Below are 26,028 nucleotides of genomic sequence, written 5' to 3' on the forward strand. Positions count from 1 at the left end.
GCCTTCAAGAACAGCTGCCCCGTGCCTACTTCTGGCTGCTTGGCCAGGCACAGAACCCGCTAGAGCACCTGCCCTGGCCACACCAGTGCCCACTTCCCTCCCGGGGTCAGGGAGCCGGATCCCCTGGTTCCAGCCTGTCCGAGTTGCGGGCCCATTCAGATCAGGGAAGGATCCTGCACACTCGCCCGACTGGAAGCAGTCAGGCGGCCAAAACGCCCCTGGGAGACTCTAGGTAGGGAGTCCACTCTGCACCCTCTTCTGTCCCGGGCTGTGGCCGGCTCAGTGCACCGCCCAGGCACCCGACCGCTCAGGCACGTTCTGAGATAATCACAGATTATCACAGATGATCACGGGGTGGCCAGTGGGGCTGTGTGGAAATAGCCTTGGGTGACAGAGACCTCAGGGCCGGTGTGTGCATACCACGGATCAGGACCCCACACGTGTACGGCTGGGGAGTGGGTTTCCAGCAGCTGGTGTGGCCCTCATTTCTCGACATCCAGCCTGCTGTGTCCCATAGAATCAGGTGGATTTTAAAGTCCTACAAAAGAGCCTGTCTCTGCCTGCAGGGGGCTGGGCTGCAGGCCTCACGACGCTGCTGCTGGGTGAACTGTCTGGCACCTTGTCCTGTCTGTCCTGTGACCCCCAGGACTCCAGCCTCCAGGAGGCCCTCTGCCCTCCTGGGGCCAGTGGGGCCTGGCGCTCGTCCCTTCCTGGCAGCAAGTGGGGCAGCTACACTCAGATTCTGGCTCAGAGCGCCAGGACCAACGTCCCACCGTGTCCCCGCTCAGCAGCGTGACCCCGGGCAGCTCACTTAGTGTCCCTGGGTCCCTCAAAGGGCTGCTGTGAGACCGATAGGGCCTGAAGTGCATGGACGCCACCTGGCTCACCTGTGGATACCAGCCCCGGGCGCGGGGAGCTCCAAGCAGATGTGTCCACGTGAGGTAGCCGTGCAGGCCTCTGACCCCCTGCCTGTCCTGTCCCCTCATCTGGGTAGTGGCACTACCTGGCTGGTCGATCGAGACAAAGCCAGTCCTGATGTTTCTTCCCCTAAGCTCATTGGTGTCCCTGCCCTGTCCCCACAGAGTGGCCTCTCTTTTTGGGCACTTCTACGGCTTTGCACATCCTCACCGCCAGAATGTTCCTTCCTAGTCACTGCAGGCAAGTTGTTTTTCTCACTCAGGTTCCAGCCTGGAGGCAACTCCTCAGGAAGCCTCCCTGGCCACCTGCCTCAAAGTGACCACCTCTCCTGACCTCACGGCCACCAGCTCTCTTGTCCTTGTGACCACCTGTCTCTTTCCGTATTGGGGTGCGTCTGTTCCCCACCCTGGAGGGTGGCCAGTCTGCTTCCTCGTGCACCTGAAGGCAGCAGGTGTTAGTATAGATGACGAGTCGGGTGACCGGACGCCTTCTGCTGCGGCACTGGGGGCCCCCACTACCCGCCCCGCTCAGCGCCCGGGGCGCACGACCTACGTGTTGTTGGCCTCTCTCCCTGCAGCCACCTCGGCCGCCACGCTCGCCTGCTGCTTGGCGATGAGCTCCATCCTCTGGCGGCAAGCACGCAGCTCTCCTCTGCAGGGAAGTCAGAATCCGGATAAGCAGTTCTCTGGGATCGAGTCTCTCTGCACGCTCTCCCTCAGGAGCCTCGGACGGAAACCCATCTTCCTTCAGCTCCCCTAACCCAGGCCAGGGGCGCAGTTATATGTCCCCCCTCGTCTAGGGCAGGGGTCGCGGTCATCGGTCCCCCCTCACCCAGGCCACGGGCCGCGGTTATATGTCCCCCCTCGTCCAGGGCAGGGGTCGTGGTCATCGGTCCCCCCTCACCCAGGCCAGGGGCCACGGCTATATGTCCCCCTCGCCCAGGCCAGGGGCCCTGGTCATCTGTCCCCCCTCACCCAGGCCAGGGGCCCCGGTCATCTGTCCCCCCTCACCCGGGCCAGGGACCCGGTCATCAGTCCCCCCTCACCCGGGCCAGGGGCCCCGGTCATCAGTCCCCCCTCACCCGGGCCAGGGGCCCCAGTCATCTGTCCCCCCTCGCCCAGGCCAGGGGCCCCGGTCACCTGTCCCCCCTCGCCCAGGCCAGGGGCCCCGGTCACCTGTCCCCCCTCGCCCAGGCCAGGGACCCCGGTCATCTGTCCCTCCTCGCCCAGGCCAGGGGCCCTGGTCATCTGTCCCCCCTTGCCCAGGCCAGGGGCCCCGGTCATCTGTCCCCCCTCACCCAGGCCAGGGGCCCCAGTCATCTGTCCTCTTGCCCAGGCCAGGGGCCCCGGTCATCTGTCCCCCTTGCCCAGGTTAGGAGCTGAGGTGACATCATCTTTCCAGGGATTTCTCTCACACAATCAAGCTGCCTGATCAGGGTCTTGTTTCCTGAAAGCCCTTCAGAGGGGCCACCTGTGTGACCTCAGCCCAAATGAGAGTTCACGGGAACCGGCACACGTGAACGTGGCCAGGCGTGTAAGGGCACCGGGGAGAGGCCTGGGAGGGCCGCACACCCGGCACACAGCTGCGCTGCAGCACCTCGTCAGCGTTCTAGAACTCCCAGACCCGACAGGACAAGCGACCAACGTGTGGGCCTGGATCGAATCCGATTCAAAACTCTAGCTCCTGTGATGAGGACAGCAGAACCAAACCCAGAGCGCGGGCTCTAAGCCAGCCTGGAGGACACGCAGGGAACCGCCGTGGTTGCGTGGCCGGGAGATGCTCACTTCCTCAGGGGAGGAACCGTGCGGAGGTCCGGTGGAAGGAGGTTTTTACTTGCTCCGGGGACAAGTAGGCAGGAGTGATGCCTGCAGGCGGCTGTCACACAACTCAGCAGACAGAGATCACAGGCACACGCACCCACAGGGAAAGAACCCACAGGCGAAGGTGGGCAGGGGCACGTGGGTCACAGCGGGGACCATGTGTTTTCCACTTTCCCCGTATGACCTTCTCTTCGCGGACGTTTGGGGAACATGCGCTACCAGTGTTAGCGCGGGTCAAGCCGGAGCGGACCCCGGGGCAGGACGGGCCGACCCGAGGCCCAGCCCCACGCAGTCCACCAGCGAGGCCCGGGCCCCGCACGACCAACGGGGACACCCTCTGCACGTCTCACGTGACGGCCAGGAGGGCAGGGGGAGATCCGTCCATCGAGGCCGGCCCCGAGGTCATCAGGGTCGGAGGCCTGGCAGAGCCCGAAGCCTCCGGAGCACGGGTCGCCCCGCCCACGACGGCCGCCCCGCCCCCTGCTCGCCCCGCCCACCTGCCGCCGCTCCCTCCCCGTCGCCGTCGAGCCCACCTGGTTTTCTGAACGAGCAGCTCTTTCTCCTCCTGCAGCGTCTCCAGGCGGCCCAAGGTCCTCCGCAGGCCGCAAGTCTGGAACCTGGCTGGGGCGGCTGTTTTCTTCCCACTTGGGTCAGCATCGGCGTTCCCCGGGCTTCATGCGGAAGGACAGCGGCTGCCCTCGCGCTGTTCGACCCGCCCGGCTCCACCTTTCCGCCGAGGGTGCCCAGGCTGGGGTGCGGGGAGCAAGGGGCCCGCCCAGAGTAGTTACCGGCGGCCTCCCGAGTCGGTGCCCTTCTCAGCTGCCGGAGGCAGAAATTCAACCTGGAACTCTGGAGCCTCTAGTTCATCTCTTTCTAGAAATCCAGGCAAGAGAAAAAACACAAAGTAGATGCAGACGTTCAAGTCTGAAGCACTGGGACGAACCTAGACAAGCTCACATCTGCAGGCGCGATGCTGATGGCCTTAGAGCAACGGTTGTCAAAGCGCGGCCCGGGGAACCCTGGTGGGAGTGCCTAGGACTCTCTCGGAGCGTCTTCAGTCCAAACTATTTTGCTAGTAGTACTAAAACGTCATTTGTCCTCTCACTCTCATTTCACAAGTGTAGAATGGAGTTTCCCAAAGTCCACGTGACGTCTCGTGTCACAACAGACTAACACGACCGAACGGGAATCCAGCTGTCTTCTGACAAACCAGACCCTTTTCGTTACATACGACAGGTTCGGTTTTGCTATTTGCACTGAATACATATGAAAAGTTTTTCAGCTTTAATTTTTAATACACTCGATATTAAAACATGTGACTGACATACGGGTGTCTGGGTGGCTCAGTCGTGCTTAAAGAATTTTGAGAGGACACAGAAGTGGGAAGGGCCCTACTGGCCAAATTTAGAACAAATTGAGCATCAAAATGAACAGGGCAGAGGGGCCCCTGGGTGGCCCGGTCGGCTAAGCATCCGACTTACCTCGCCACCTCGCCACACCTCACTTCTTACAACACTTCACCACAGCTCACCTCACCTCAAAGCACCTCACCTCACTTCTGCTCACCTTGCCATACCTCACCTCTTCTCACCTCTCCCCAACCTCACCTCATCAAACCTTACCTCCCTGACCTCTCACCACACCATACCTATCTAACCACAACACCTGACCACAACTTACCTCACCTCACAGTTCCTCACCCCACCTACCTAACCAACCCTCGACTCAGCATACCTCACGTCATCACGCCTCATGTCACCTCACCTCCCTGTACCATACCTCACCGCACCCCGTATTACAATTCTTCACCTGACCCTGCCTAACCATACGCACATCACACCTCACTTCTCCTTGCAACACTTCACCACAGCTCACCTCACCACACTTCACCTCAAAGCACCTCGCCTCTCCTCACCTCACCACCCCTCACCTCACCTCATCAAACCCTACCTCACCAATCTCGTACCTCACCACCCCTCACCTCACCTCACTGTACCTTACTTCACAACTCCTCACCCCACCTTACCCAACCACACTCACCTCACTATATTTCACTCACCTCACCACACCAACCTCACAAACCTCACAACACACAAACCTCACCACACCTCCCCTCACCTCATTGTACCTCCCCTCACCAGGCCTCACCACACCTCACCTCACCTCAGCTCACCACACATCACCTCACCTTACAACTCCTCAGCTCACCTCACCACACCTCACCTCATCTAACCACAACACCTAACGGCAACTTACCTCAGCTCACCTCACCACACCTCACCTCACAGTTCCTCACCCCACCTACCTCACCACACCTCACCTCACGCTTCACCTCACCTCACCTCACCTCACCACAGCTCAGAAACTGAGAAACGAGCCGCGCTGCAGTTAGACGGAGAACCAAGGAAACTAGTCCAGGTTTGACTGTCTTGCCTGGTGTCCAGCCCTAGCCCAAATCAAGGCCTATCTTGGATTGTCGGATTATTTTGAAATCTATAAACTTCCAGGGAAAGAAAACCAAAACAGGTCATAATCAAAGGGATAAAAACGGCATCCTATTTCTCAATAGAGATGCTGGAAACGAGAAAACTACACTCTGTCGCTTTCAAGAATCTCGGCCATAATTTATCTTTTTTTTTCAACTAAAGACAGAATGATATAAACTTTGAGGGAAAAAAATAAGCCTAAAAGATACAGTCTTTCTAAAGAAAGGGAATTCAGGGAAACCATAAAGCACATCATTTATCTTCATTGTTGCCAAAACACCTGTTATCTGTGAAAAGACTTTTATTACCATCTTCCACAATCGGGACATTGTCCAAAAGCTCCTTCTTAGGGAACCGGTTAGCGTCTTCTTCCATCTTGGGAAGCAGAAATTAGCTACGAAAAAAATTGTAACAGGTATAGATGAATAGGATCATAGTTAAAAAACATACATATTGGATTTCATACGCATTAACAATTTCTCTTGCAAAAAGACATTAAGAAAATGGATGAGGGGCACCTGGGTGGCCCAGTCAGTTTAGCACCCAACTCTTGATTTTGGCTCAGGTTATGATCTCATGGTTCGTGGGCTCAAGCCCCATGACGGGCTCTGTGGTGACAGTGCAGAGCCTGCTAAGGATTCTCCCTCCTTCCCTCTCTCTCTGTCCCTCCCCTGCGCACGCTCCCTCTCTCTCTCTCTCTCTCTCTCCCTCTCAAAATAAATAAATAAACTTTTGTAAAACAGAAGAAAAGAAAATGGACAAGCCCAGACTAGGAGAAAATATTTGCAGCAGAGAAATCCGACAACAGTCGTATATCCAGAATATATAAAGAGCCCCGAAACATCAACAACATAAAGTCCAAACTCCGACTGAAAAGGGGCAGGAATTTTAGAACAGACATGGCAAGAGGAGATACACAAATGGCCAACGAGCTCGTGACACTTCGCGCAGCAGCATTAGTCCCCGGGGAAACGTGAGGCAAAACCGTCATGAGACACTGCTGCACACCTGTGAGAACGCCCCAAATCAAAAATGCAAACACTGGCCCAGCACGTGACCCGGAAATCCTCCTCCAGGACGTGCCCGGGAGAAACCAGAACACATCCCTCAAACGACCTTGCACACGAGTGTTTACCCAGAGGGCCCCCAGCCGGAAAACAACCCAAGCGCCCGTCGTCGTGAGCACGTGCTGCTGCTCGGGAACGAGAAGGAACCGAACGGACGCGCACGAGCGTGTCTCAGGAGCCTCGCCGGAGGTGAAGGAAGCCACGCACGGAGGAGAACCGGGAAACCCCGGTTCAGGCAAAACTACCTGCCGGCGGCTGCGGATCTGGGGTCAAAGGCAAGGAGTGGGAGGGGCGCGAGGGGCACAGTGGGGTGGGGGATGTTCCGCATCATTTCTCGCGGTGGTTGCACACGTGATGATCAAACCTCACCCCAATGAACATTCGGGATGTGCGTGCCATATAGCATGTCACGTGTTACGGGGCAGGTCAGAAGCAACCCTTAAGGAATTTCAGAACATCCCTCACGCTTTAAGTTATGTGAGGGACCTTAGGAGCCTGCCTGCCCAGAACTCTGTGCGGAATGTTGATATTATGCAGGAGATGCTACAATCGTAGATGAATTTGTCTTTCATGTTTCACTTGATAATTGCTTCGGAATAATTGACTGAAAAATATTTTCAAAGCCTAATAATGTTTCCTGGATGAATCAATAATAAGTCAAGGCCAGTGATTCCTTTTAAAAAATGCTGCAAAGAAACAATCACGCATTACGGTTCTGAGAGGCAAAATTTCAAGGCATCTTGTCAAATGCCAACAATATTCCTCCCACTGGAGAAAACCTATTAACCTCCCCCCCCCCCATCTGTGAATGGCAGAGCTTTTAGAACATATTTACAAAGTGGCCGAGTCTGTTCTGCTCGCGCTCATGAACTCCACGTGCTCATCACAGCGCAGCTCAGTTGTCCCCCGGACGGACGGCAGCCTGATACGAGGTGGATCATCACACACACAGTTCCATTTAAGATGACATTAGGGGCGCCTGGGTGGCGCAGTCGGTTAAGCGTCCGACTTCAGCCAGGTCACGATCTCACGGTCCGTGAGTTCGAGCCCCGCGTCGGGCTCTGGGCTGATGGCTCAGAGCCTGGAGCCTGTTTCCGATTCTGTGTCTCCCTCTCTCTCTGTCCCTCCCCCGTTCATGCTCTGTCTCTCTCTGTCCCAAAAATAAATAAACGTTGAAAAAAAAAAAATTTAAGATGACATTAAACCACATACACTTCTTTTTAAAAATTTTTTTTTACATTTTATTTTTGATAGAGAGAGACAGAGCACGAGTGGGGGAGGGGCAGAGAGAGAGGGAGACACTGAGTCCGAAGCAGCTCCAGGCCCCGAGCCGTCAGCACAGAGCCCGATGCGGGGCTCGAACTCACAGACTGCGAGATCGTGACCTGGGCTGAAGTCGGACGCTTCACCGACTGAGCCCCCCAGGTGCCCTGATACTTCTTTTTTTTTTTTTTAATGTTTATTTATTTACTTAGAGAGAGAGAGAGAGAGAGAGAGAGAGAGAGGGAGAGAATGAATCCCAAGCAGGCTCCATGCTGTCAGCGCAGATCCCGACATGGGGCTCGATCTCACGAACCTCGAGATCATGACCTGAGATGAAATCAAGAGTCACACGCTCAACAGACTGAGCCACCAGGTGCCGCTGAACCACATGCACTTTGAATGTCCAGTGAAACATGGCAGTTCCAGACAGGGAGCCTCTGATGCCTCTTAAATTCTCACTAAAACCACAGCAGAAGGATTCAGTTTTTTCAACACACGCATCTACAAGGATGCGGCAAATGGGAGAATAAACAGTTTGAACAAAACAGAAGCCGGGAGTGTGAGGCGGTAGCAGCCCTGCAGGCAGAGGTATGGACCGACCTCCAGGGGAAAACTGGAGCCATAAAAACCCACGTGCGCCCCACTGCCCGCGGAAGGCCCCAGAACTCGGTGTCTACGGGGATGAAGTAGAATCGGAAACAGATTTGCTAAAACATGCGTAAGAAGCAGTTGGAACTTCCATTTCCATTTTAGGCATGTGGCCGTCCAGCGTGCCAGCCATCACACTAAAAATAACCACAAATGCTGCATAAAATTGTATGTTAATTGCCTTAAGAACCTTGAAGAATTGACTAGAAAGTAAGAAATCATCAGGTCAAAATCTAAGTGAAGGCAAGATTGTAAATAGGTGAAAGGGCCAAGATGTAACCAAAAAAAAAAAAAAAAAAAAAAAAGGTCTCCTTTTAAATTGGGTTAAAAGACCCATAGCGACAACCAAAAAATCTAACTGTCCACTACTGGAGAGACATCTAAAACACAAGCTTACAGAAGCACTGAAATTTTTTTAATGTTTATTTATTTTTGAGAGAGAGAGAGAGAGCGAGCGCGCGCAAGTGGCAGAGGGGCAGAGAGAGAGAGGGAGACACAGAATCCAAAGCAGGTTCCAGGCTCCGAGTTGTCAGCACAGAGCTCGATGCAGGGCTCAAACCCATGAACTGTGAGACCTTGACCTGAGCCAAAGTCAGACGTTCAACCGACTGAGCCACCCCGGCGTCCCGAAGCGACAATTTTACATCCACGCGTGTTCACTAATGGAGTCACAGAGGAAACGGCACAGATCGACAGAACAAGCAAAAAGTCAAAATGCAAACTCTCGTGGGAAAATTTCACACACCGCTCTCAGGAACTGATAACAAAAGCAGATAGCAGAAGTCATTAATGACACTCGCCATCATTAACAAACTGAACGTGACAGACATACAGAGAGCATACCAGAGACAGAATTGTAACTGCTCCCTGAAGGCACACTGAATATTTACAAAAGCCGTCTCCTGGGCCCGAAGCAGGTCTCAATAGATTTTAAAAGACTAAAATGTACAAGGCTTTGTACAGCATAAGGAACATAGTTATACTGTGACAGCTTTGTGTGGTGACAGACGGTGACTACACTTGTCACGGTGGTGACTCTGCAATGTACAATATCAAATCACTACGGGGTGCACCTGAAACAAACACAATATTAATATCGTATGCCAATTATTCCTCAGTAAAAACAATCATAAAAAGCTTGTTCTCTGACCAAAAGTCACCAGCCCAAATCAATAACAAATAGAGAACTGTTTCTGGAAAATAAGAAACATACTTCTAAATAACCCATGGGTCAAGGGAAAAAAATCTTCCTGGAAACAGTAAAATACTTTGAGCTGAGTTACAAGGACAGTAGCTCCAATCAACCATAGCGCGGCTGACCCCACGCAGAGCAAACTCCTGAACTTCACACATATACGGCATTAGGAAAAGGCTAAAAGTTAATGCACGAAACATCCAGTTCGAGTGGCTACAGAAAGAACTGCGAGATGAACCCAAAGAAAGTGGAAGAAAGCAGATTGAAAATATTCACAATTCATGCAACAGAAACGAACGTATGTGATCGACATGTTCCTGGAAACCAAGAGTTTGTATTTTTAAAAGACTAAAATCGATAAATATGTCAGGAAAACATTAAAAACTAAAGAAGTCACGAACAACTTTATGCCAGTAAATTTGAAAATGTAGACAACGGACAAATTATTAGAGAAATATTACTAATCAGAATCGTTTGACCAAAAAAACCTTCCGAAGTCCCATAAACATAAAAGAAACTCAATCAACAGTCAGATACATTCCCAGGAAGAACACTCCAGGCTCAGAGGCTTCCCCATCCAGTTGTGGGAAACACGCTGGGCGCAGACCACTGGGTTCACACGCACCCCCTCCCGGAGGGACAGGCAGGTCCGGACTTCTCTCGTGGGGCTCACGCAGCCTTCGTCACCAGAGCCCGACACCGACAGCGGAGACCGGAGACGGGGAGCTCCTGTCGCTCAGAGCGCAGACACGAAAATGCAGAGAGAGGCATCGTTGGCCTGGATCCGCAGTGTCAACACGGCATAAAACTTCAGGACCACGGCGCGTTTACTTAGCATCGGAAGTCAGCTTAATTCACCCCGGTAACAGGCCGAAGGAAGAGAATTATATGATCAACTCGACAAGTGTGGGGAAAAAGTATTGATAAACTTCAACATGCCACTTATGCTTTAAAAAAAACTTGGCAATCTTACATTAGGAACAGTCTCCTTTACTGTAACAAAGGCTACACGCTGCCGACAATGTACAGGAGACATCACACATCATCCTAGACGTTAAAAATGTTCTTTTAAGACGGAAAACAGGGGTGCCTGGGTGGCTCAGCTGGTTAAGCGTCCGACTTCGGCTCGGGCCGTGATCTCACAGTTCGTGGGTTCGAGCCCCGCGTCAGGCTCCATGCTGAGAGCTGGAGCCTGGAGCCTGCTTCGGATTCTCTCTGCCCCTCCTCCCCCCTCAAAAGGTGAATAAAAAATTAAAAAAAGAAAAAGACTGAGAACAAAACAAGGGCTTCGCTGAGCTACTTCCTTCCACTGGCACTCCTGCCTCCCAGCTAGAACCTTTAGGGGTAAAAGGACCAAAAAGGCATTCAGAAATGGCAATGTTTTCAGATAACATAGCCGTGTACATAGGAAATCCAAATGCGTATACAGACCTCCCTCATGAAAGTTATTGAGACGATGTCGTAATGTCGTTAGATATAAATGCAATAATAAAAACCAAATATATTCCCATTTATCAAAGATTTGGAAAAGCTGCCATTTACAATTCCATCAAAAAATACGAACTGCGTAAGGACAAACGCAACAAAAGGCGTGCAGGACCGCTAAGGAGGAAATGACGGAGCCTCACCGGGTGACGGCAAAGGAGGCCTAAATAATAAACGGAACAGATGATCCTGACACTTCAACAAGTGGGTGTCATGGAGGAAAGGGGGACCGGGAGGCCTTTTTAAGTGAAAAGGTCCGGAAGACAAAAGTCCACCTCCTGCGGTGTGGGGGTCCTGTCTGGAAGCAACTGTAAAAGACGTTTTTGAGATCATGTGGGAGAGTGAACACAAATTGGCATTAGATTTTATTAAGAAATTCACGTTAATTTTGTTGGCGTTGATGATGATTTTGCAGTTATGCGAAAAGTGAGTCTTCAGCCGTTGGAGCTGTATTTACCGGCTCAAACCCACGAACCGTGAGATCGTGACCTGAGCCAAAGTCATATGCTCAACCGAGTGAGCCACCCAGGCGCCTCCAGGGTTTCTTACACAGGACACCAAAGTCATTAGCCATGAGAGGAAAAGCTGGCAGGTGGTCACGTACATTTAAATTAAAAACTTTCATTCAGATGATGGCCTCGGGAGAGTGAGAAAAAAGTTACAAGCCAGAAGATAAATTCAACACATTATCCTAAAGGTCCTCCATCAAGACCACGCAAGGATTACCCACAAATCAGTAAAGAAGGTGGCAGTCCGGGGGCAATGGCAGGACTCACACAGGCACTTAACCATTGAGGGCATTCAAATGGCCAGGAAGTGGGGCAGCCATGTGTCCAGTGTGACCGCGTGCCCCACTTCATGCCTGTCTTCCTGGCATTATTAAGAGTGTTTCCCTTTAACTCTTAGCCAAGTCGTGCTTTGGACGATAAACTACTTCTTGGTAATGAACAACAACAACGACGACAACAATTGTCCAACCTCATCTGTAATTAGGGAAACGAAAGTTAAAGTCACAATCTCCTATCGTTACGTGGTCATCACACTTGGTAAGACATCACAAGCCCGACAGTGGCAGGTGCGTGAGTGAGGCAGCGGGAACGTTCACCCGGCCATGGTGGGAGCGTGGGAGCGAGAGCGGGGACAATTACTTCCGGAGAGTCCGGCGTCACCCGGTAGAGTTAACGAGCGCGCGCCTCCGTGCGGCTCTCCCGCCGCGGCTGCGACAACTTCCCGCAAATCCAGGGACTTCACAGATTTACTGCCTTACGATTCTGACGTCGGATTCTGAAATGAGTCTCACTGGGTGAAAATCAAGGTGTGGGCAGGACGGCGTTCCCTCCTGGACGCTCTAGGGAGGATTTTTGTTTCCAGAGGTCACGCACACTCCTGGGCCCACTGGACCGCCTTCAAAGCCAGCAGCGTCAGTGTGGTCTTTCTCCTGGGGCCCCCGACTCTCTCTCTCCTGCCTCCCTGTCCCACTTCTGAGGACCCTGTGTCTGCACTGGGCACATGTGGATAATCCAGGACAATCTCCCCATCTCCAGACACCTGGGTAACAACCTCAGTTCCCCTGCTAGGTCATCTAACATATTCCCAAATTCCAAGGATCAGGTCATGGATCTCTCTGGGCACCATTCTGCGCCCCCTACTCTCTGACTCAGCGGTTCCTCTCCTAGGTGTGTGCCCTACGGAAAGTCTCAGCCGTTATGCTCGTGTCCCGGAGCCGTCACAGCACAAGTGTGGCACACCGGGCGTCTGAGGACAACGGAAGTGTATTCTCTCACACTTCCGGAGGCCAGGAATCTGACATCAAGGTGCCGGCAGGGCCTCGTTCCCTCTGAAGCACTACAGCAGGGTCTGTCCCAGGCCTCCCTCCCAGGTTCCGAGAGTTCCTGGCCTGTGGCAGGGCAACGCCAACCTCCGTGTGATGCTCTGAGTGCACATCTACGTTCAAATACCTCTTTTTTTTTTTTTAAATGTTTATTTATTTTGGAAGGAGAGAGAAACAGAGCATGAGCGGGGGAGGGGCGGAGATAGAGGGAGACACAGAATCTGGCAGCACGGAGCCCGACGCGGGGCTCAAACTCATGAACCTCAAGATCGTGACCCGAGCCCAAGTCAGACGCTCAACCTACTGAGCCACCCAGGCACCCCTTAAATACCTCCTTTGTATAAAGACGCCTGACATATGGGATCAGGGGCCCACTCTCCTCCAGTGTGACCTCATCTTACTGAATTCCATCCCCAGTGACCCTATTCCCAAATGAGGTCACATTCTGAGATGCCAGGGGTTAGAGCTTCAACCTATGATTTTTTTTTTTCCCCCTGAAGAAACACAATTTAATTCATCACAGACTTAAACAACAGGAGACATAACACGACCTCAGAGAGCAGCAACAACTCTGGGAACAAAGCCCCATGGCCACCAACAGCAGAAAACACCGACAGCGTGATCCGGCCTACAGAGCGCTGGATGGTAACGAGGAAGGAGCTGGCGCCGTGTCACAGAGCGGGTGCACCTCTTCCACACGGCTGAGGGGAAGATGGTGCACAGCGCACACCCTTCTCCCCTCTGGAAGCTTCCGGACTAGGTTCCCCAGGAGGGGCAGGCAAAGCAGGACCCGGGGTGGCCCAGAGCTGGCTGTCAGGGCCTGAGTAGGAGGAAGGCAGCCCTGAGAAGGGCATCAGAGCCCAAGCAGGGTGGAGGGGGGGCCCGCGGTGAGCCGCCCAGCTCAAGCCTGGGAAGGGTGACGCGGCCACTAGCCTCAAAGTATCTCCCAACAAAATACGCGTTCATTACAGAGGGAAAAAGTAACTTCCCAGCGGAGACATTGGCAGACACCACTTTAATTAAGTGATCAAGGCAAACATCATCTGTAATGTGACAAATGGGCCACCATGAGCCACCTGACAGGATGGAATGGGATGAAGAAAGTTGTGCATAAATTCTGTGACTTTTCTGCCAAGGATGCATAATGCGAATCTAATCTTGAGGAAACATCAGACAACCCAAATGGAAGAGCTTTCTACAAAGTCACTGCCTGCAGCCATCAAAGGTGTCAGGGTCATGGGGGCCAAAGAAAGGCTGGGGAATGCTGTGGACCGAAAGACACCGAACAAACACTAAGTCACTATGATGACCGAGTGCTGTGCGACGTCCCAGACTGAGTCCTTTTGCTTTTGTGACTTTACAGGATCAACTGTCAAATGTGTTTGACTGGGCTGAGGACCAGCAGTAGTGACACATCCATGTGACTCTCTTGACCTTGATGGTCACGTGGACCATGGTCATGCCCGAGAGGGCCCTTGCAGGTAGGAGATAGTCAAAAGTACGGTGGTGGTGATAAAGCTTCATGCAAGCTACTTGTTCTCAAATGCTTCAGGAAAAGGAAGATTGTTGGTGCTCAACTTGCAACTTTTATGCCAACGTGGGGTTGTTTCAAAATTGAAAAAGAATATACACCGTATCATTCCATTTATATGAAGTTTAACAACATGTGGAATTTAATTATATTGCTTAGGAATGCACACATAGGTGGGACACCTAGAGAAAAGCAAGGGAGTTAGACTCACAAACCAGCTCATGGTCCTGGGGGGAGGTCTGCCAGGCAGGAGAGGGGTGGGTTGACTTGTGCGGTGCCAACACGCTTTTATTTCTGGACTTGGGGGGTCGCCACCGATGTTCACTTTAAAACCAATGTGTACGCTGTGCTCATGAATTTCCGCACGGCTTACCCCCAGAGAGTGAGTGCGGGAGTCTTCTGGGCTGCTGCAGACCAGACTGGGGCCTGCTCCTCACGTGCTCGGCGCCCAGGCCCCACCTGCCCCTCACCTGCCCCTCACCCGATAAGCGTCCAGTCTCCTCCACCTGCCCCTCACCTGTCCCTCACCTGCCCCCTCACTTGCTCGGCACCTGCTCCTCATCTGTCCCTCACCTAATAAGTGCCCAGTCCTCACCTGCTCCTCACCTGCTCGGTGCCCAGTCCTTGCACACGTTCAAGGAAGGCTCGCTCAAGCCAAAACTGCGAGCGGATAAACGAGTATCCGCTGGTGGACGACGTCGGAGCGGAGGCCCTCCCGCTTCCCAGACCCGGTTATCCTTTGCAGAACCGAGTCGGGAGGCCCTGGGGACTCCGCAGGGCGCCCTCCCACCCCGCCCGAGGTCCGCTCACCGCCGCGGCGGAGGCGCGGCGACCACACGCGGCGGGCGCGCACCGCCGGGCGCAGGGCCCCCGAGACCCGCCGCAGCAGGCGCCGGCCCGGCAGGAGTTGGGCGGCGAGGGCGCTGGGCCGCGTCCGAGGGGCTACGCGGCGGACGGACCCACCTCTCTGCCGACCGGAGCGGGTCGGAACGGCTGGCACTGCGGCTCCTCCGAAGCTCCGCGTCGGCGTCGGCGGCGGGCGGCTCCATGGCAACGGGCGGCCCCACGCGGCGGGGGAGCTCGCGCGCCGCACGCAACCCCCGTTCTCGCGATGGTTCTGTCCGGCGCGCCCCGCGCAAGCGCAGTGCGCCCGGGATGCAGGCCGCGTGCGGAGGGGCTCGGAGAGGACGGCGCCGCTGGGAGGACCGGACCCGGCACCGGGTCGGCGCTCTGGGTTTGGCCCAAGGCAACCTAAGTTCGGACGGGCTGTACACCCTAAAAAATAGGTGTGTTCACGAAAAATCGGCATTTCCCCTGCTTTGCGCAAGGAGGGGGGGGGGTGGGGAGAGCGGGCACAACGTGCCGGCTGCGCTGGAGCGGAATCGAGCCTCGCCTCGCTCCCCTCCTTCCCCCGTCCCCCGAGGCCCGAGGTCGCCGTTATACCGTAACTCCTGCCCGCCTTTCCTGTCAGGCGACCTGCCTGGCGCGGGGGTGTGTGTGACGAAGGGCACCTCCCGCCAGGCCACGCAGGGGGCGTCCGGCCACCCGAGGGCGTGGGTGCACCTCTGCCTTTGCAGAGACTTGCATGTGACTTGCAAGGTGGCTGGCCCCGCTAGCCGCGTGCTGGCTTTGATCCCTGCCTCCTGGTGCCACAGTGAGGTCCAGGAAGTCCTTTAAGTTTGTGCAGGGAAGACGATCCATCAGGGCCACCAAGCCTCGCGAAAAGCGCAGCAAAGGTGGGAACGGTGGGAGCCAGCCGGTGGCAGCACGCTCCTGCGCCCTCCTCGCCCGCTGGTGTTGGCCAGGGCTTCTCCCTGCTCAGAGTGAGGGACCTCAGGGGGAGACCGAAGTCACCGTATCAGCCCCCGGTGGTAGCCCCTTTACCAGAAATTCTACTTCTCTTCCCCACGCACGCACATGGCGACATGGCGGGGCTTCTTTCTCCCCAGCTTTGCCTTTCTGGGCCTTTCCACATTAACCATCAATACGCTTTCTACTGTACAAGGAAAGGAGAGCAAAAGACTGGAAACAGTCCAGTGTTCACCAGTAGGAGCTGCGGGAAGAGGGTGTCGGGAAGGTGTGCAGCCGCGCCCTGGAGCAGCTGTGAAAGACTGCTCCCATGTTCTGTCCCAGAGTGGCCCTCGGAACGTATTGTTAAGCAAGGTAATAATAAAGTTGCAGAACAGCGTGTATGGTATTTTACTAAGAAGGGGTAGAAGCAATAAGAACGTACATGGCTATTTTCCTACCTTGAAAAGTAACGTACAAACGGTTACCCACCAGGGTCAGGAAGGTGAGGTGTGTGCAGAAACTAGATTTCTCCACATGTGCTTGTCCCTTTGGCTTTGGAACTGTGTAATGACAAAGCCAGAAGTAAATCAATTCCTAAAAATCGGAAGCAAAATGAAACAAATGATCCTAACGGTATGTCAGGTTGGGGGCTTAACCACACAGAAAATAATTCAAGTGACATTAAAACCCAACACTTTGTACATAAGTAGTAATGGCAAAAAGAGCTGCAAAGAAATCTCAAACTGTTTGCATTAATCCCGGTCTTGGTCATAATATTGCTGTTGCTATTTTGGAATTGTGTAAAGTGGGATAGAGCAGTTAAGTAGTGTGGTTAATATTAGGAGCCAATAAGGGCACCTGGGTGGCTCAGTGGGTTGAGCATCCAACTTTGGCTCAGGTCAGGATCTCGCAGTTTGTGAGTTCAAGCCCCACGTCAGGCTCTGTGCTGACAGCTCAGAGCCTGGAGCCTGTTTTGGATTCTGTGTCTCCCTCTCTCTCCCCCTTCCCTACTCATGCTCTGTCTCTATCTCTCAAAATTGAATAAACGTTAAAAAAAATTTTTTTTTTAAATATTAGATGCTTTTGAATATCAATGCTTTTAGCTTGAGAGAAGAGATGGAAAATAAATTAAAAACCTGTAATCTTGGATTTCAGTGGGACATATTAGTATGACTTAATATCTTTTAGAAATGTATTTCTTAGCTCTATCCAGTGGAAAGGTCTAGAACTGTCCAATATGGTAGCCACTGGACACATGTGGCTATTTAAATTGAAAATCAAATTAAAAAGGGGAGCCTGGGTGGCTCAGTCGGTTAAGCGTCCGACTTTGGCTCAGGTCATGATCTCACGGTTGGTGAGTTTGATCCCTGTGTCAGGCTCTGTGCTGACAGCTCAGAGCCTGGAGCCTGTTTCAGATTCTGTGTGTGTGTCTCTGTCTCTCTGCCTCTCCCCCACTCACAGTCTGTCTCTCAAAAATGAATAAATTAAATTTTTAAATTAATTAAAATTAAATACTTGAACAGACATCTTTACACCAATGTTCTTGGCAGTGTTATTCATAATAGCCAAAAGGTGGAAACGGCCCAAATGTCCATCAGTGGAAGAATGGAAAAACAAAATGTGATATGTATATATAGATATAATAGACTATTTAGCCATAAAAAGAAAGGAAATTCTGACACGTACAACATGGGTAAACTTTGAAGACATTCTGCTAAGTGAAAAAAGCCAGACACAAAAGAACAAATATTGTTTGATTTCACTTATATGAGGTACATGGAGTAGTCAAATTCGCAGAGACAGGAAGTCGAACAGTGGTTGCTAGGAGGTGGGGGTGGGTGTGAAATGGGGAGTTAGTGTTTAATGGGGCAGAGTTTCAGTTTGGGAAAATGGAAGGGGTTTGGCCATGGGCGGTGGTGATGCTCGCAAATAATGTGAATGTGCACAATGTTGTGACCTGTACACTTAAAAGTGGTTAAAAAGGTAACATTTATGTCGTGTATATCTTACTGTAAGAAAAACATTGTAATTAAATAACATTAAGAATTCCATTTCTTGGTTTCAAGCGTTCAATAGCCCCGTGTGGCTAGTAGCTGCTATATTAGGGCAGATATAAAAAGTTCTCATTGTTCTCCCGGGCTGCACTGGTCTAAAAACAAACCAATTCAGGACAAGCGAGCGCTCTTAGCACCCAGATTGTTGTCCCTGCATGCCATTTCCCACCAAAACAAACCATAGCTTCATAGGAAGATGACTGATTTCAGATCTGAGGCAGAAAGCACACATGATGGGGGTGCCTGGGGGGGCTCAGTTGGTTAAGCACCTGACTCTTGATTTCGGCTCAGGTCATGATCTCCCAGTTTGTGGGTTTGAGCCCTGTGTTGGGCTCTGTGAAGACAGTGTGGAGCCTGCTTTGGGATTCCAGACTGCCCCTCCCCCACTTGCACAGGCACTGTCTTTCCCTCATAATAAATAAATAAACATCAAAAAAAAAAAAAAAAAACCCACACAAGATGGTCCTGGAGCCTCTTATCAACAGAAAGCAAGGAAATTATCAGTGAGACTAGCATCGCATCAGAGGATTCGCTAGCCGGAGGCGCTCCCACCAGCCAAAGTAAGGACAATTTGAGTATCAAAAAGAAAAATAAATATAACAGATTGAAGCACGGCAAATGTGTTAATATCCATGAGCGCATTAAAAAAATAAAATCTTCATTGATCATCTTTGACAGATGCTAGGATACTAAGTGACTATTCTGTGGTAGCAGCCAGCCATGGAGGAGGCTCCACTCTGATCTCCCTTCCAGAGAGAATTTGCATTCAGCTGCTAAGAGTGCAGCTGGCTGCCCGCCAGGTTCAGTACGCTGAGTTCACTCTCTTTCTGGGTCGTCTCTGGTCAGAGATGGAGCATGGCGGGGGCTCTAGGTGGACCATACCCATCAACCCAGGACTCCTCTAATGGACAATCTCTGCGCCAGAGTTCCTCCAACCCCTTCCTTTGGGTTGGCCCAAACTTCGTTAGATTTGCATTAGAGTTAGATTCTCTCTGCCCGATCCTACTTCTTCCCACTTTCCATTCACAGGCTTCAGATCAGTATTGCAGTCTGCCGACTTCCTCGGCCCAATTTCACTCCCCACCCCCACTCCTGATCTTTCATAGCCATGAGCCCCCAATGAATCTCTTGCATTCTGAATGCCATCTCACGGTATGCTTACGAGAGGACCCAAATTAACAGAGTTGGTAGCAGCAATGGTCTGAGAAAGTGGATGGTGAGGTGGGGATTTGTAACTAGATCACTCGCTGCCCAGCTGGTAATGAGCAGCTCATCCTGCATAGTGTGTGGACGCCTTGAACAAGGAGGCAGCCCACTGGCAACATTTTCACCAGGAATAAATTGGGAGAAGAGTGGTTAGTACAGTGACTGAGAAGGATGTCTGTTTGGGAGGGTGACAGAGACATGCAAGCACGATGATCTCGCTGATGCTGGCTGGCACTGGCACCCCGTCCAGGGATCTGAGAAGTTGGAGACAGTTAGCAAATAACTGAAAGTAAGTGTATTGACACCAAATGCAAAGGTGACAAAAGCAAAAATGAACAAGCGGGACTATATCAAACTAAACACCTGCACAGCAAAGGAAACCATCCACAAAATAAAAAGCAGCCTATGGAATGGGAGAAAATATTGGCAAATCATGTATCTGGTAAAGGATTAATGTCCAAAATATATAAAGAACTCACACAACTCAATAGCAAAAAATCCAAACAATCCAACTAAGAAATGGGCAGAGTACATTTGCAACAACGTGGATGGAACTGGAGTATATTATGCTAAGTGAAATAACTCAGTCAGAAAAGACAGATAGATGATTTCACTCATATGTGGATTTTGAGAAACTTAACAGATGATCGTAGGGGAATGGAAGGAAAAATAAGATACAAACAGAGAGGGAGGGAAACCATAAGAGATTCTTAAATACAGAGACACTGAGAGTTGATGTGGGTGGGAGGTTGGGAGGGTGGGAAAAATGGGTGATGGGCATTGAGGAGAGCACTTGTTGGAATGACCACTGGGTGTTGTCTGTAAGTGATGAATTATGGGAATCTACTCCTGAAGCCAAAACTACACTGTATGTTAACCATTTGACGATTAAAAAAAAAAAAAAATGGGCAGAGTATTTGAATAGACATTGTCCCAAGGAAGACAAAGACATATAGATGTCCAACAGGTACATTGAAAGATGCTCAACATCACTAATCATTGGGGAAATGCAAATCAAAACCACACTGAGCTATCACCTCACACCTGTTAGAATGGCTACTATCAAACAGACAAGAATTAACAAGAGTTGGCGACGACGTAGAGAAAACGGAATCCTTGTGCACTTTGGTGGACATGTAAATCGATGCAAGCACTATGGAAAACAGCATGAAGTTTCCTCAAAAAATTAAAAATAGAGCTGCCTTGAATCTCAGTCAAGGTAGCTTTGCAATGCCAAGGTCAGGGTCCTGGTTGGGAAAACCTTGACACATCCGATGAGTATATCTGGGTGGATGCCCCGAAAGGTTTTGGCTCCTCAGACTTTTCTGAAACTTTAGAGCCTGCAACGGTTGCTCACCCCTAACCAGGAAGAGCTAGCATTCCCTTATGGGAAGATTCTGTAGAGGCTTCGAAAACAAGACAACAAGGTCCCTTTCAGTATCTGCACCCCCACCCCCTCCTGGTTGCTAGCCGGACAACTGGGGAAAAGTCGTAGCATAGCCTCATTAAATAAATGCTGGGCCTGATAAGAGAGAAAGGGGTGTGAAAATTAGTAGCAGAAAAAAATCACTAAAATGTAGCTGGGAGGTTATGCAGGGGGCGCTCTCAGGCCCTACCACTCCTCATCAACTGCTCACCCAAGAAGAGAGGGACCCTGCGGGTGGATGCTACTTCAGGCTACTCCACCTGCAGGAAGAAAGGCTTTACTTATCACCCCAGCAACAGCCCAGCCAATGAGAGACGATCGCCAAGTCCAGCCAATGAGAGACCAACAAGCCCAGCCAATGGGAGACTCTCACAGCCCAGCCAATGAGAAGACACTTCACTTCAAACTCCTAGTTTGCTCCCCTGGACTTTTTGCCTATAACCGCCGGCCCAACTTACGTTCCCCCTCTTTGCTCTTTAAACGAGTCCGCCTCCCCTTTGCTCTTTGGACTCACCAGCGGTTTTGCTGTAGTTTGCTTGCCCACGTGTCAATTCTCTTTTATTCCCCGATAAACCTATCTTTTGCTGGTAAGGTAACTGGAAGTTTTATTTTTAAGGCTAACAGGGGCTATCTGCCAAAGGAGCTGCAAGAATGAGCCACGGAATGGATTTTGAAGGTGCTTGATCAGGGGGCCAAACATGCGACTATAAAAGGGAGAGTCTGTTGACGTAAGGCATTCTCTCAGGATATGGATTTAATACCCTGGCAAGGACCCCAGGGGATAGGAAACTTGCTGCCAAAGTGGCTGAAAATCTTCCAAACTTGATGAAAACAATAAGCCCACAGATCCAAGAAGCTCAACAAACCTCAAGCAGAATAAATATAGGAAAATCGCACCAGGGCACATCATAATCAAATTGATGAAAATGAGAATTAAAGAAAAACTCTTTAGAACGCTCAGAGAAAAAATGCATTGCATACAGAGCAACAAAGTGACGTCAATAATCTTTTTGAGTGAGAGCAACCACGCCATCCAGGGACAATGGGGCAACAACTCGAAGACACTGAGAGAAAAGAAGAAAAACAAATAAAAACCTCTGACCATTGAAACTTCTGTACTCAGAACAGCTTTGAAAAGTGAAAGCAAGTTTATGGCATGTGAATTATATGGCAATAAAGCTGGTATTAAAAAAATTTTTTTTAAATGACGGCAAGCTTCTGCTTTTGACTGAGATGGCGTAACAGAGACAGATTTACCTTCCTGCCTGAAACGACTAAGAAACTGAACAAAATATGTATATACAAAGTGACATCAGCTGTCAGGTTTTTGGACACCAGGGAATTAAGGACAATGATCCCTGAGAGATGGAAGCAAGTTAGGTGAGCCCTTTGGGGATCCCAACTTCTTGCCTGGAGAAAGCTCCCAGGCCACTTAGAAAAGGGGGACCCAGGTGGAGCATGAGCTATAAGGGAAAATTGACAAAATGGATTTCATCAAGATTAAGAACTTTGTGGCGCCTTGGTGGCTCAGTCGGTTAAATGTCCAGCTCTTGATTGCGGCTCAGGTCAAGGTTTGTGAGTTGGACTCTGCAGACAGTGCAGGGCCTGCTCGGGATACTGTCTCTCCCTCTCTGCCCCTACCCTGCTCGTGCTCTCTCTGTCTCAAAATACATACATACATACATACAAACATACAAACATACATACATACATACATACATACATACATACCCAACCTTTACCTCTTGAAAGAATAGTTGCAAAAAATGAATAGACAATGGGGCACCTGGGTGGCTCAGTCACTTGGGCATCTGACTCTTGATTTTGGCTCAAGTCATGATCCCAGGGTCGTGAGATTGAGCCCCGTGTCGGGCTCTGCATTGAATGTGGAGCATGCTTGAGATTCTCTGTCTCTGCCCCTCCCCACCCTGCTTGCTTGCATGTGTTCATGCACTCTCTCTCTGTCAAAAGAAAGAAAGAAAGAAAGAAAGAAAGAAAGAAAGAAAGAAAGAGAAAGAAAAGAAAAGAAAAAAAGAAAGAAAGAAAGAAAGAAAGAAAGAAAGAAAGAAAGAAAAAGGGAGGAAAAATGAATAGATAAGCTCAGACTGGGAGGAAGTATTTGCAAAACATACATCCAACAAAGCACTTGTATCTACAATATACAAAGAACTCTTACAACTCAATAAGAAGACCAACGATCTCATTTTTAAATCTTGACAAAAGATTTGAAGAAGCACATGAAGAGATGCTCAGTGTCAACAGTCATTAAGAAAATGCACATTAAACCCACGATGAGATGTCTCTACATAGTTACAAAAATGGCCAAAATTAAAGACTGCGAAGCACATGTTGATAGGGAAGCAGAGCATCTTAAAATCTTATCCCTCGCTGGTGGGAATACAAAATGGTACAGCCACACCAATATAGATTGGTAGTTTCTCATAAACATACATTCCCCTTAAGATCCCACAATCCTAGAAGTAGGTATTTATTCCAAGAAAATGAGAATGTGTGACCACACAAAGACTTGCACTTGAGCGTTCAAAGCAGCTGTACTCCAAATAGATGGAAACTGGGTACAGCCCGAATGTCCATCAGCAGGTGGGTTGAGGCAAACTGGGGTATATTCATACAAAGGAACACTCCTCAGCAGTAAAAAAACAAACATCCAATCCACACTACTATGTGGGTGAATCTCAAACATCGTACTAAGTGAAAGAAGTCTACTTTGTTACTACTGTGCTAGGAATTCATGCTGTGTAACAAACGGCCAGGGACAGGGTGGATAAAACAGCATAGTTATCACCAGCTTTTGTAGGTCGGGGTCCCAGCTCTGTCTCTCACAAAGCTGTGACCAAGATATTGGCCAGGGCCACAGTCATCTAGAGGTTTGTCAGCTCTGTTGGACCAGGGGCTGACAGTCCCCCGTTCCCGGCCCGCTGAGCCTCTTGCCATATCGGCTCTCAACATGGCTGCTGGCTTCCTCAAAGTGAGCAAATGGAGCGCCAGCTAGACCCAAGTCAGTTTTTTTACAAGCTGATCCTGGGAGTGATGTTTTGTCACTGTTGACCTATCACTGAAACAAGTCCGTGGATGCGGGTCCCACGCCAGGGAAGGGGTTGCCCAGTATCAGGAGGCATGGATCACTTAGGAGACTGCCACCACTGACCTCATGCTGTGGGGTGCCATTTGTATTATACTTTAGAAAAACAAAACTAGAGTGACAGAAAGCAGACGCTAGTGGTCACTTGGGACCAGGGCCGGGGGGAGATTGACCGCAAAGGGGCAGGAGGGAACATCTTAAGCTGGTGGAAAGGTGTAATGTCTTGATCGAGATGGTGGCTATGCAATCCTACGCATAGCTCAAAACCCATAAAATTGTATACTTAAAGTTGGTGCGTTTTATTATATGTAAATTGTATGTCAACAAAACTGATGGAAAATGAAATGAAATGAAACAGAACCTAGATCCAGGCCACAACCCCACAGGCCATGCCCGACCTGACCTGGAGCCCCCCCGCCTTACTTGCCTCCCCTCCCTCACGTCTTCTGTCACAGCCCACACTGGCCTTTGTCTCTTTTTGAACTTACTGGCTCATTCCAGCCTCAGGACCTTTGCATTTTCTTTCTTTCTTTCTTTCTTTTTTTAATTAAAAAAGAACTTTAAAGTAATCTCTACACTCAATGTGGGGCTCAAACACACAACCCAGAGACTAAGAGTTGCACATCCACCGACTGAGCTAGCCAGGCACCCCAGGACCTTTGCATTTTCTGTTCTCTACCTAGAGCACTTACCTGGGCCTTGATGTGGCTGGCTTTTGCTCCAGGAGGGATAGGATATAATTCAAGTTTCAGCTAAAATATTACCTCACCACAAGGTCTTTCCTGACTGCCCTAACTGTCCCCCTTCACAGCAGGCATTTCATCCTTCACAATGGTTTATTCGTTTACTAATGGTCCGTCTTCCACCCTCTAGAAGGGGAGCTCAGTGGGGATCGGGACCTTTTATATCTTCTTCGCACCCAACATCTAGACGAATACTTGGCATGCAGCAGGCTGGATAATCCTACTAATATTGGCTAAATGAACATTGATCTGTGTGTGGGGTTTTCTTGAGGAAGTTTGATGAAGGTAATTGAATATTAAGTATAAAAAAGATTACTGTTTTTATTTTTCCAGCGTCCTGTCCAGAGGACCAGCACGGAGGACCAGCGAGAGGTGAGGGAAGCACAGTGTCTTCCTGTTACAGAGTTTGGGGGGCAGCCTCACCCCAGCTTCCAGCGGGACCCCCTTCCCCCCAGAGGCTCCCCGAGAGTTTCTATGTGGTTGATTCTGTGTGGCTCTATCCAAAGTGGAATGTTTTCCCCACTGGACTGACAGCCTTTGTTGTTAGGAATGCTAATTTGTGTTTAATGTTTGCTACCACGTGAAAGAATTCAAATCACTACTTTGTTTTTTTGAGAGAGAGTGAGCGGGGGGAGGGGCTGGGAGGGAGGGAGAGAGACAGAATCCCAAGCAGGCTCCATGCTGTCAGTGCAGAGCCCAATTCGGGGCTCGATCCCACAAACTGTGAGATCATGACCTGAGCCGAAATCAGGAGTCAGACATTTTACTGACTGAGCCACGTAGGCATCCCCAAATCACTACTTTAAAAAACACAAAATAGAAGAATGGAATTCTGACTTCTCCACATTAAATATGACCATTTTTTTTAAGTTTATTTATTTTGATAGAGAGAAAGCATGAGTGGGCAGAGAGGGAGGGAGAAAGAAAATCCCAAGCAGGCTCTGCACTGTCAGCACGGAGCCTGAGGCAGGGCTCGAACCCACAAACCGTGAGATCGTGACCTGAGCTGAAGTTAGATGCTTAACCTACTGAGCCACCCAGGTGCCCCTACACGTGACCAATTGTACTTGTGTGTCTATTTAACTCGTGTAGAAAAATTCTGAGTGGCCAAGTTCGATTGTGCATTGGTTCTCAGGGCCTTGATTACTGAGAACAGCATCCCAGCTAAGCCCTGTTTCCTGTGGGCCCGTCCTCTGTCTAAGCAGACAGACAACCTCAGGCGACTGCAAGTAGTTTGCTTTTGATCTTTTCTGCCAAGTTTCCTCAGCTTCTCAAATGAATAGATTCCATCTGAAAATCATAGCGTTAATAATTACATCCTGAGCTCGAGAAAATTCTGTGTCCCTGCCATTTCTCTATTTGGTGCATTTTTCCCCAGGAAAATAATAAAGCAACCTCACAAATATATCAGGCAGGGATTTTAAATTTAGCTAGTGCTGTTTCCCCTCCCGGATCCCTATG

General features: G+C 50.5%; 1 protein-coding gene and 1 long non-coding RNA gene across 5 annotated transcripts in view; one reads left to right on the top strand and one right to left on the bottom strand.

Annotated features, from left to right (window-relative positions):
- Positions 1–15,292, bottom strand: part of CFAP74 (cilia and flagella associated protein 74) — a 64,210-nt gene extending 48,918 nt beyond the window's left edge. For 2 of the 4 annotated variants that reach the window (XM_042951701.1, XM_042951698.1), the window contains exons 1-5: positions 14,851–15,011; positions 5,533–5,618; positions 3,527–3,611; positions 3,272–3,409; positions 1,471–1,569 (exon numbers count right to left, since the gene is read on the bottom strand). In XM_042951701.1, the coding sequence (XP_042807635.1) occupies positions 1,471–1,569; positions 3,272–3,409; positions 3,527–3,611; positions 5,533–5,599 (389 nt within the window). In that variant the 5' untranslated portion in view covers positions 5,600–5,618; positions 14,851–15,011. Of the gene's footprint in view, positions 1–1,470; positions 1,570–3,271; positions 3,410–3,526; positions 3,612–5,532; positions 5,619–14,839; positions 15,012–15,207 lie in introns of those variants that run through there. The other 2 variants (XM_042951699.1, XM_042951700.1) reach the window with 2 other exon arrangements.
- Positions 15,293–15,477: 185 nt separating this feature from the next.
- Positions 15,478–25,149, top strand: LOC122228192. Its single transcript, XR_006206467.1, has 3 exons — positions 15,478–15,530; positions 16,250–16,407; positions 24,901–25,149. It is a non-coding gene; the product is annotated as an uncharacterized LOC122228192 (long non-coding RNA).
- The last annotated feature ends 879 nt before the right edge of the window (positions 25,150–26,028 follow it).

This window comes from Panthera leo, chromosome C1, assembly GCF_018350215.1.
Source record: "Panthera leo isolate Ple1 chromosome C1, P.leo_Ple1_pat1.1, whole genome shotgun sequence".
Taxonomy (NCBI): Eukaryota; Metazoa; Chordata; class Mammalia; order Carnivora; family Felidae; genus Panthera; species Panthera leo.